This window comes from Cottoperca gobio, chromosome 21 (genome assembly GCF_900634415.1).
Source record: "Cottoperca gobio chromosome 21, fCotGob3.1, whole genome shotgun sequence".
Classification (NCBI taxonomy): domain Eukaryota; kingdom Metazoa; phylum Chordata; class Actinopteri; order Perciformes; family Bovichtidae; genus Cottoperca; species Cottoperca gobio.
In genome coordinates, this window is record NC_041375.1 from 1029319 (window position 1) to 1041496 (window position 12178).

At 37.9% G+C, this 12178-nt stretch overlaps 2 protein-coding genes across 2 annotated transcripts in view; both read right to left on the bottom strand.

The window, feature by feature from the left end:
- The window catches only part of pikfyve (phosphoinositide kinase, FYVE finger containing), a 44921-nt gene that overhangs the window by 21014 nt on the left and 11729 nt on the right, over positions 1 to 12178 (bottom strand). The window contains 6 exon segments of the mRNA XM_029459212.1: positions 10072 to 10212; positions 10291 to 10398; positions 10491 to 10565; positions 10721 to 10901; positions 11956 to 12085; positions 12169 to 12178. The exon segment at positions 12169 to 12178 is cut by the window's right edge and continues 53 nt beyond it. Of these exon segments, the coding sequence (XP_029315072.1) occupies positions 10072 to 10212; positions 10291 to 10398; positions 10491 to 10565; positions 10721 to 10901; positions 11956 to 12085; positions 12169 to 12178 (645 nt within the window).
- LOC115026391 (1-phosphatidylinositol 3-phosphate 5-kinase-like) lies at positions 1687 to 7855 on the bottom strand. Its single transcript, XM_029459211.1, has 11 exons — positions 7658 to 7855; positions 6731 to 6842; positions 6410 to 6557; positions 5724 to 5885; positions 5461 to 5523; positions 5248 to 5377; positions 4033 to 4213; positions 3802 to 3876; positions 3602 to 3709; positions 3383 to 3523; positions 1687 to 1747 (listed from the first exon to the last, which is right to left on the bottom strand). The coding sequence occupies exons 1-11, from the start codon at positions 7843 to 7845 to the stop codon at positions 1736 to 1738; spliced, it is 1320 nt and encodes a 439-aa protein (XP_029315071.1). The 5' UTR covers positions 7846 to 7855; the 3' UTR covers positions 1687 to 1735.

Here is a 12178-nt window from a genome sequence, read left to right on the forward strand (position 1 = left end):
ACGAGTAAGAACGGACAACAATCGATCGTCATGGATAATTGTGAAGCGATGTGTTGTATGGGGATGTGGGGCCGTCTCCAAATCTAGCTTTCTGTGGCCAAAAGATGATCAAATGTTGTTGTCTACAATACTGCCGAGACCCCAGCCAGCACAAGCCAGCACGCCGACTCAAACACAGAGAGCGAAGGTAAGCCGTGCTACTGTTTAATTGATTTATTGTTTCGAGCATAATGCCATAATCGGTCTAGGCCTACTGTATGTAACGAGTTTACACCAGGCCCTAGCCATGTGTGTTATTGTTTGTAGCATTAATAACTTTAGCTAATTACACTTCATTAGCTTAATTAAGTAGAGATTCAATGTTTATAACAGGCTTCTCCATTTTATTCTGTAGTTTGAGTAAAAGCGTGAGTCTATTTAACTTTTAACTATCACCCTATTATTACAGAGGTGTTGAAACATTGGTGAATGAAGCCACTGACAGAACTGAGGACACCTGTATGATCAGCGACCATCTATTGGACATCCACACTGGGGAGGAAGCTGTGTGTACACCAGTAAGTATACAGACTGTACGTCATCTGTACATTACAGTTGTAGTACCAGTAGACCTGCACATGACGTGTTAAACATACAATCACCACATGCATGTACATAATTCATATATTTGTTTGATTTGATATCATTGCTCTCTCAATCAATTCAACCACATCTTTTATTATGAATGTTATTAGATATTATCTTTACGCAGACATGTATAAACATGCAATACAATTTCAAGCTTGTTTGAAAGATTTATTAGTAAAGTTGTGTTTTGTACATTTCAGACATGTCAGAATGAAATTGCTGTGCAGACGGATCCCCCTCCACGGACACACCACAAGTCCATGCAGGCGCGACCACGTGTCAGCTCAGCTGGACTGCAAGTTCCAATCCAAGTTGGTTGTTCCAAAGGTCAGCATCATAATATATTTATATATATATATATATATATATATATATATATATATATATATATATATATATATTATAGATAATTCTTGATTATAAAACATCTTTTTTGCAAAGTATGTTACTGAACTCTTGACCTGAGACTCTACGCTTTGTGCCAAGACAATGTTGATGAGGAACCTTTGGAAGTCCCAGCTCCACTCAGCAGTCGGTGGAAGAACCAAACAAGAGGGATGCTGTTGTGCTGTATAGAAGCAGATTCAATCACTGAACTGACATTGTGTTTTGTTATTGAATCTAATAAAGTGCTGATACTTGAACGACGTGTAGTTGTCAGATGGAAACGTAGCACAGATCCTTTGAATGGCACATGATGGCATTCTGTGGTTCTTACCAAGTATTCCCCGGCAGAATCTCACCGGCGGTATGCCACATAGTGATACATTCTGTAAAATACATCTATTTATTATCTATTTATTCTGTGACTGGGCCAGAGTGACCATTCGACTCCCCATAAATACATCAAAGTTTCTGAGCTCTACACATTTGTGCACACAAGTAACTTTCTCATTACGTGGCTGATCACATGCTTGTTGTCTGTCCCTCTTTGAATACCTTTGGTAGGCTGTCTGCAACACCCAAACATCCAGACACTTTGATTTGAATCCTGGGTGATCTGTTATGCAGGTTATGTTTGCACCATGTCCCTCATATTCATTGAATTCCTCCATGACATCCTTTTCTTGGCAGCAGTTCTTCAATTGCTTCCATAATTGTACAGTTTTCACACGTACACCTAATTGTACAAAAGAAGAATGGTAAGGACATGTACACAATATGCAATATCCAGAAAAAGGCCAATATTAACGTCATCTTAATTTCATACTATTTATATGCCTGTGTTTGACGACAGGCTCGTAAGCCTGTTATGGTCGTACGGAGGTCGGATCTACCTAGTAGCAACTTTTTACCCGTTTCACGTAATTCTCGTAAAGGTACGACATCGTAACTTCCATGAACATCTGGTAAGTGTTCCGGCTACTATAGGCAGCCGTAAGACAGTCAGTATACAGACTATACTTTATAAAGCAGCGCTGTCCTCCAGTCTGTTTGTTAGCTAATAGCTAATGCTTTATATACAGCTCGTAATATATGACGTTTGACATCAGACACAACGATAGAACCTCAACCGCAGAAACTTCAAGAAAGAATAAGTTATTAAACTTACAGACGTCGATGTGTCGAAGTTGAGAAATAATTGAATATTTAGCGATCGAGCAATCTGCGGACAACTAGTCGGGTTCATAACAATTCAAGGAAACCAAGCTATCAACTCCATATAGGATAGCTTGTGATCTATTTACGATCGAGGATAATGTTACGTTTTGTTATGATGTATTTACTATTTATTGGGAAGTTCTATGAATTATAGTCAAATGTATATACCTGTCTGTGTTCTGTTGCTGCAGCGGATCTCCGCCAAATCCAGGATCACCATCACCATCATCCGCATGTTCGCTTCCGTCTGTGTCTCCATCTTGAATACTGTGTCTCGAGCTGCTCTGTTTCCACCACGTTAAACTCGCCCGCATGATCTAAATCCACGACACCGGCATCCTCTTCAATAAACGCCTCTTCTTGAAGGTGCAACGAGTCTATTGACGACTCACTGTCACTCTGTCGAAAGATCCCAGCCAGAGTCCGACATCGCCACGTCTGCCGTGCTGTCTGTGTATTCAACTGGTGGACTGTGTTCTACTTGTGACGTCAGAACACGGCGTCGGCTGTTTCCGGTAGCGGCGATATAAACATCGGTGGTCGACATACTAAATCGTGATTTATTAAATACTGCGATCATTGTGTCATAAATAACACATAATTTTACACCACAAGTAGCATTTACTATCATCAGTAGAATCATGTTCATCATTTCGTAGGCCCTTTAAAGTTATTGACTGCAACGATTAGTTCGACTGAAAGATTTGTTGATCGACAGAAAGATTATCGGCAACTATTTTGATAATTTATTCATCGTTTCAGCACTTTTTCATGCAGAAATGGCAGAAAATCCTGTATTCTTTCACATCTCAAATATGGAGACTTCCTGCTTTTCTCTGTTTTATATCATATTAAACGTCTTTGTGTCATTTAGGAAATACTTCTGAAATTTACAAGCCAAACGATTGATCAAGAAAATAAATCAAAACAAAAGTTAGCTGCAGCTCTAGTTAAAGTTATTTGAACTTGTAATATATGCCGTTTATAATTTGTCTTATTTTGCTGTGCATGCCTAATGTTGGATTAAAAGTAGTTTTGTTGATGACTGTGTGTGTTAAGTTGTTTAATGACAGAATAAAAACAGAGCAGAAGGATTCGAGGATATCTAAAAGTGACTAACGCATCACTTATAAAGCACTAATTCTTTACTGACCGGCTTGACGTTGATGACCAGCGTGATGCCGTGCTCCAGCAGCATGTCCTGAGCAATACGAGACACCGTCTTCTCCACTAACACCAGGGTTGGACGGACGTCTACTATACGCTGCACATAGTTCTTCAAAAACTCTCGTTCCTGATGGAGAGACGGAAAACTGAAGCAAATGCACCTGCGAGGCTAAAAAGGGTTAACTGTAGTTAGAGACTAACGGACCTGCAGCACGATGGGGTCGATGCAGGAGAACTTGCTCTCCTCCCTGTACAGATACTCGATGGAGCATTTCAGCAGCAAGATTTTGGGGTTCTTGATGTAGGGGTTCATCTGATTACAGACAAGTATGAAGGTTTCAGTTAATCACCAATATATTCATTATCATCTGGACGGTATTGCTGATTTGAGAACCGTGACCGTACCTTCTTGTGGGCGATGTTCTTGGTGCATACGAAGCCGTTGACCACCATCGAGTCAAACTTCCTGCCTCCAGAAATCTGAGGCACAAACAGAGAATCAGCAACGTTTCTGAAACCACCTGAAGCTTGGAGCTTCTCAGCTCATTGTATGTTTCCTAAGCACAAGTAAATGCTTGTGTGCGATCCCCAAAGAGTCGCAAGACTACAGTTTGACTTATTTTAAACAAGTCTGACCTTCTTGATGTGGACCAGCTGCCGGATGTCCATGTCGTCATCGCAGTTGCGAACATCGGGCCGCACCGTCTGGACCACCTGGCGAACCACGGGGACGATGATGTCCCGCCAGGACAGAGATAGAGACTCACTGTAGAGCAGCTGCTGCAGCAGCGCCATCATGTGGCTGTGGTTGGCAGAGCTGAACAGAAGGAGGGTGGATGATTAGATAAGAGGAAGAAACTAAATCCTGATAAAACCACAATAAAAACCTCATTTCTTAAGTTACTGTCATGGATGTATTCCTCTGTGGAGACCACGTTATCCACAATGCATTGCACTTAAATCATCACAAGTGTGTTCGTCTAAATGAAGATGAAGTGCTGAAATGAGTCGTTCAGTAATCAGTGCAATAATTTAACAACAGTTAATCGTTTGAATCTTTTATCAAGCAAAAGTCATTCATATTTCATGGTTCAAGCTAGGGCTGGCCGAAAACAAACGACGTTAAAAGTCATTTCGTATCTTGATAATATATATAAATATATATATAAATATATATTTATATATATTTATATATATAAATATATATTTATATATATATATAAATATATATATATATATATAAATATATATTTATATATATATTATATATATAATATATATATATATAATATATATATATATATATATATATATATATATGTATTTATATATATAATAATATAGCATATTTTCTAGTAATTCAATAATAAATATTATATATTAAATATTATATATTAAATAACCACAAGGTAAAACCTGATTCTGTTTACTCCTGTGTGAATTAAAACATTTACAAATTAAAAGTGTTTTCTTATTTAATTAAGAACTTTAGTGCATAAATTACAACATACATTATAACAGTTTCAAATAAAATGCTAGAGAGAAAGAAATCTATATATATATAAACTTATATTTAATCGCATTGAACTTGTACAAAAACAAATGTCCAAATGAAATTCCATCAAAATATTTCACATCAGATTTTGGGAGAAACGTAATTATGCTTCACAATATCTCGATATATGATTTCATCACTTCCATAGAAAGAACATGACTTCTCCAAAGTGCTTGTTTTGTCTGATCGACATTTTTCTGACATTTTTCTGACTAGATCATTTGGTGGAAGTAAAATGAATCCTCCCTCGCTCCCTAGTGGAGCTGCTCTGACGTCACGCTGTGACCTCTACTCACAGCAGCCTCTCCATGGCCTTCTTCTCTCCGTTCTCCTCTCGGAGCTGATCCAGAGAGCTGTGGTGCCAACCCAGCGGAGTGAACAGCATTTCTTTGGCCTTCTCCTCCACACGACGGTTGAACAGAGACTCTGCAGAGAAGTCAAGTTAGCAGCGAGTTAAGAAGTTCAACATGTTGTGTGAGTAAAGGAACAGGGAGGTGCAGAGCTCCTACCCTTAATGAAGGCATCACTTATGACGATGTTCTGCCCTCCATCCTCAGACACCAGATATTCAGCTGAAAGAGGAGAGAGCTTGTTAGATACAGAACTTACTATTGTTATTATAGTTTATACTTCTCATAACTTTGTTCCTAAAGACTTCACGTCATCGTTTGGATTCGTGCTAAAACACCAACATGTATAATATGTATGCGTTTGCCACGCGTCCTAATAGAAAGTATCACACAGGAATCATATAGTGTCGGGTAATGTTCACCTTTCTCAGCGGCGGGCGGCACGTGTGGATACTTGGCCTGTTTCTTGATGTGGAAGTTGACGTTGTTTTGCTCCATGTTGAGGTTGATGGAGGCGGCGGAGTCGCTGTCCACCACCGACTGGAAACTGCTGACAGATGTTCTCTTGCTGGGGCTGGCAGAGTCTGCACAGAGCGGCGGGAGTTTAATTCACAGGAAGCAAAGATGTGGACGAAGTATTCAGATCCAGTACTTTTACTTAAAGTACTTATACTATTATATATTATATGCATTAATCTAAAAACATGATTTTACTGTGCATTATTTCAAATAAATTAAAGATAATAAAAAAATAAAAGCTGCAAAGCTGGAACTTTGACACGTTTGGCATCTTAATATTAAAAATGCAGATTATCAAAATAGTTTATCGATGAATTATTATTTTAGAATAAACAGTTTGGTAGTTTTAATGATTAAAAATATGCTATTTTAAAAGCTCTTTGTATGTTTCTATTGTGCAAAACATCTTAATTTGTAAAGCAAATAAAGCCGTTGGATAAATGTAGTGGAATAGAAATATCAACGTACCTCAAATGTGTACTTAAGTACCACGAAGCCTCATGTGCAAAGAAAAATGACCCGAGCAATCAATGCTGCAGGTTTTTAAATAAGAAAGGTTTTATTAAAGCACTAGACATGCGATACATACTGGGCGTGGTGTAGTCGGCCTCATCTGCGAGCTGCTCTGTGTCGCTGTCATCAAACTTGATGTCCTTGAACCAGGATGGCTCTGAATGTCCCTCCACAGAGTTCACACTGTCGCTGTCTGGAGACGGCGTTTCTGAGAACTCTGTACTCTGGAGAGCAGACAGAAAGCCGTCATCAGCACATTAGTCGAAGCTACTAGTCATATGTCTTCTCGTGTTATCAGAAGACCCCGTTGAATCAATCAATATCAAGATGTGATGTGTTAAAAGTATGCTGTGGGAAACGTGCATCAAACGGCTCGTTTACAGTGTGCGGCTGGTACCTGGAGGGGGCGGTAGAGAGCGTACTCATCCCTGAACAGCTGGTCGTTGTGCGTGACGCATTCCAGCCAGCGCCCGTCCACTAACGCCTGGCCGATGGCGATGGCCTGGGCTCTGCGACACAGAAGCATCAGGATGAGAGGGAGCGCGTAAGAGCAGCTTTCAACTCGGACGACAGATATCCATTATTTTAGTAAACAAGTTTTCATTTCATTTCATTTTCTTTTTTGCTTCATTAAAGAGGAACGAAACAAAAGAGAATATAAGACTAAATAATGACCTTTAAAAAAACAAGTATCAACATTTGTATTGCTTAAATGCCCACAGTAATATTATCTGTCAAAAATAAACCAATTTACTTTAATTAAACTTTTTTTATTTAGCACAATCCCAAATAATAATAAAATAAAGTCTAAATATTATGCTTTTATTTTGTAGTATTTGCTGGATGTCATCCTCTTCGTATTTCGTATAATAAGCTGCTTAGACCTCGTGTTAGAACATAAAACATCTGCAAACAACTTTATTTATTCAAGTTTCTCCCCAAAATCTACATTTGACAAGATTACATTTGAACACATCATGATAACGTTAGAATTCACATTCGCCCAATTCTAATTTTGACGTAATGTAACTTAACGCCACCTCTGCGAACGTCAACCAGCAGGACTGAGCTGCCCACCGGCTGCTAATCGTCTTGAGGATTTTTAGTAATTGAGTTTCTCGAGGAATGTAGAAAGAAGCTATATATATATATATATATATATATATATATATATATATATATATATATATAAAAATAATGAGTAGTTTGAACTATTTATTATTTTATATATATATATATATATATATATATATATATATAAAATAATGAGTAGTTTGAACTATTCCTTCCAGACCATGAACACGTTTGTCCAGTGAGATGCTACCTGGTGGAGATGGTGCCATTCCTCAGCAGCCAGTTGACCAGCTCTTTTCCCACAATGCAGTTGGGGTAGGTCCTCAGCCAGTATCGGTGGTCCTGGAACTCCATCCCTGTGCTGTTGTGGCAGATTTTCTTCCACAAGTCCTTCAGCTGGGAGGAGTCCTGCATGAAAAAAAACAAGAAACTTCCCATGTCTCAGCATTTTTTAAGACTTTTCATTTAAGAGATTTTAATATATATATATATATATATATATATATATATGGAAAGAGAGAGTAGATAGATTTGAGAGATAGAAAGAGATATATAGATACGTAGAAAGATATAGTGAGATGATGTATAGTAGAGATGAAAGATTTATGGAGATAGATATAAAATATATTAGATATATAGATAATAGAGATTAGATATATATTATATGATATAAATATTATACATAAATAAATAGTATATATTAATATGTATTATCTATATAATAATATAGCATATTTCTAGTAATTCAATAATAAATATTATATATTAAAATTATATATTAAATAACCACAAGGTAAAACCTGATTCTGTTACTCCTGTGTGAATTAAAACATTTACAAATTAAAAGTGTTTTTCTATTAATTAAGAAATTTAGTGCATAAATTACAACATACATTATAACAGTTTCAAATAAAATGCTAGAGAGAAAGAAATCTATATATATAAACTTATATTTAATCGCATTGAATGTACAAAAACAAATGTCCAAATGAAATTCCAATCAAAATATTCACATCAGATTTTGGGAGAAACGTAATTATGCTTCACAATATCTCGATATATGATTTCATCACTTCCATAGAAAGAACATGACTTCTCCAAAGTGCTGTTTTGTCTGATCGACATTTTCTGACATTTTTCTGACTGATCATTTGGGGAAGTAAAATGAATCCTCCCTCGCTCCATGTGGAGCTGCTCTGACGTCACGCTGTGACCTCTACTCACAGCAGCCTTCCATGGCCTTCTTCTCTCCGTTCTCCTCTCGGAGCTGATCCAGAGAGCTGTGGTGCCAAACAGCGGAGTGAACAGCATTCTTTGGCCTTCTCCTCACAGACGGTTGAACAGAGACTCTGCAGAGAAGTCAAGTTAGCAGCGAGTTAGAAGTTCAACATGTTGTGGAGTAAAGGACAGGGAGGTGCAGAGCTCCTCCCAGAAAGAATAAGTTATTAAACTTACAGACGTCGATGTGTCGAAGTTGAGAAATAATTGAATATTTAGCTATCGAGCAATCTGCGGACAACTAATCGGGTTCATAACAATTCAAGGAAACCAAGCTATCGACTCGATATAGGATAGCTTGTGATCTATTTACGATCGAGGATGATGTTACGTTTTGTTATGATGTATTTACTATTTATTGGGAAGTTCTATGAATTATAGTCAAATGTATATACCTGTCTGTGTTCTGTTGCTGCAGCGGATCTCCGCCAAATCCAGGATCACCGTCACCATCATCCGCATGTTCGCTTCCGTCTGTGTCTCCATCTTGAATACTGTGTCTCGAGCTGCTCTGTTTCCACCACGTTAAACTCGCCCGCATGATCTAAATCCACGACACCGGCATCCTCTTCAATAAACGCCTCTTCTTGAAGGTGCAACGAGTCTATTGACGACTCACTGTCACTCGATTCTGTCGAAAGATCCCAGCCAGAGTCCGACATCGCCACGTCTGCCGCTGCTGTCTGTGTATTCAACTGGTGGACTGTGTTCTACTTGTGACGTCAGAACACGGCGTCGGCTGTTTCCGGTAGCGGCGATATAAACATCGGTGGTCGACATACTAAATCGTGATTTATTAAATACTGCGATCATTGTGTCATAAATAACACATAATTTTACACCACAAGTAGCATTTACTATCATCAGTAGAATCATGTTCATCATTTCGTAGGCCCTTTAAAGTTATTGACTGCAACGATTAGTTCGACTGAAAGATTTGTTGATCGACAGAAAGATTATCGGCAACTATTTTGATAATTTATTCATCGTTTCAGCACTTTTTCATGCAGAAATGGCAGAAAATCCTGTATTCTTTCACATCTCAAATATGGAGACTTCCTGCTTTTCTCTGTTTTATATCATATTAAACGTCTTTGTGTCATTTAGGAAATACTTCTGAAATTTACAAGCCAAACGATTGATCAAGAAAATAAATCAAAACAAAAGTTAGCTGCAGCTCTAGTTAAAGTTATTTGAACTTGTAATATATGCCGTTTATAATTTGTCTTATTTTGCTGTGCATGCCTAATGTTGGATTAAAAGTAGTTTTGTTGATGACTGTGTGTGTTAAGTTGTTTAATGACAGAATAAAAACAGAGCAGAAGGATTCGAGGATATCTAAAAGTGACTAACGCATCACTTATAAAGCACTAATTCTTTACTGACCGGCTTGACGTTGATGACCAGCGTGATGCCGTGCTCCAGCAGCATGTCCTGAGCAATACGAGACACCGTCTTCTCCACTAACACCAGGGTTGGACGGACGTCTACTATACGCTGCACATAGTTCTTCAAAAACTCTCGTTCCTGATGGAGAGACGGAAAACTGAAGCAAATGCACCTGCGAGGCTAAAAAGGGTTAACTGTAGTTAGAGACTAACGGACCTGCAGCACGATGGGGTCGATGCAGGAGAACTTGCTCTCCTCCCTGTACAGATACTCGATGGAGCATTTCAGCAGCAAGATTTTGGGGTTCTTGATGTAGGGGTTCATCTGATTACAGACAAGTATGAAGGTTTCAGTTAATCACCAATATATTCATTATCATCTGGACGGTATTGCTGATTTGAGAACCGTGACCGTACCTTCTTGTGGGCGATGTTCTTGGTGCATACGAAGCCGTTGACCACCATCGAGTCAAACTTCCTGCCTCCAGAAATCTGAGGCACAAACAGAGAATCAGCAACGTTTCTGAAACCACCTGAAGCTGGAGCTTCTCAGCTCATTGTATGTTTCCTAAGCACAAGTAAATGCTTGTGTGCGATCCCCAAAGAGTCGCAAGACTACAGTTTGACTTATTTTAAACAAGTCTGACCTTCTTGATGTGGACCAGCTGCCGGATGTCCATGTCGTCATCGCAGTTGCGAACATCGGGCCGCACCGTCTGGACCACCTGGCGAACCACGGGGACGATGATGTCCCGCCAGGACAGAGATAGAGACTCACTGTAGAGCAGCTGCTGCAGCAGCGCCATCATGTGGCTGTGGTTGGCAGAGCTGAACAGAAGGAGGGTGGATGATTAGATAAGAGGAAGAAACTAAATCCTGATAAAACCACAATAAAAACCTCATTTCTTAAGTTACTGTCATGGATGTATTCCTCTGTGGAGACCACGTTATCCACAATGCATTGCACTTAAATCATCACAAGTGTGTTCGTCTAAATGAAGATGAAGTGCTGAAATGAGTCGTTCAGTAATCAGTGCAATAATTTAACAACAGTTAATCGTTTGAATCTTTTATCAAGCAAAAGTCATTCATATTTCATGGTTCAAGCTAGGGCTGGCCGAAAACAAACGACGTTAAAAGTCATTTCGTATCTTGATAATATATATAAATATATATAAATATATATTATATATATTTTATATATAAATATATATATATATATAAATATATATTTATATATATTTATATATATAAATATATATTATATATATATAAATATATATATATATATATAATTATATTATATATATATTTATATATATAAATATATATATATAACTATATATATATATATGTATTTATATATAATAATATAGCATATTTTCTAGTAATTCAATAATAAATATTATATATTAAATATTATATATTAAATAACCACAAGGTAAAACCTGATTCTGTTACTCCTGTGTGAATTAAAACATTTACAAATTAAAAGTGTTTTCTTATTTAATTAAGAACTTTAGTGCATAAATTACAACATACATTATAACAGTTTCAAATAAAATGCTAGAGAGAAAGAAATCTATATATATATAAACTTATATTTAATCGCATTGAACTTGTACAAAAACAAATGTCCAAATGAAATTCCATCAAAATATTTCACATCAGATTTTGGGAGAAACGTAATTATGCTTCACAATATCTCGATATATGATTTCATCACTTCCATAGAAAGAACATGACTTCTCCAAAGTGCTTGTTTTGTCTGATCGACATTTTTCTGACATTTTTCTGACTAGATCATTTGGTGGAAGTAAAATGAATCCTCCCTCGCTCCCTAGTGGAGCTGCTCTGACGTCACGCTGTGACCTCTACTCACAGCAGCCTCTCCATGGCCTTCTTCTCTCCGTTCTCCTCTCGGAGCTGATCCAGAGAGCTGTGGTGCCAACCCAGCGGAGTGAACAGCATTTCTTTGGCCTTCTCCTCCACACGACGGTTGAACAGAGACTCTGCAGAGAAGTCAAGTTAGCAGCGAGTTAAGAAGTTCAACATGTTGTGTGAGTAAAGGAACAGGGAGGTGCAGAGCTCCTACCCTTAATGAA

Coding starts and splice junctions, on each gene's coding strand:
- LOC115026391 (XM_029459211.1), bottom strand. CDS start 7,845: ATGGGAAGTTTCTTGTTTTTTTTCATGCAGGACTCCTCCCAGCTGAAG. Junction 3,710..3,801: donor AGAACATCGCCCACAAGAAG/GTACGGTCACGG, acceptor GTCTGTAATCAG/ATGAACCCCTACATCAAGAA. Junction 3,524..3,601: donor TCGACCCCATCGTGCTGCAG/GTCCGTTAGTCT, acceptor TCTCTCCATCAG/GAACGAGAGTTTTTGAAGAA.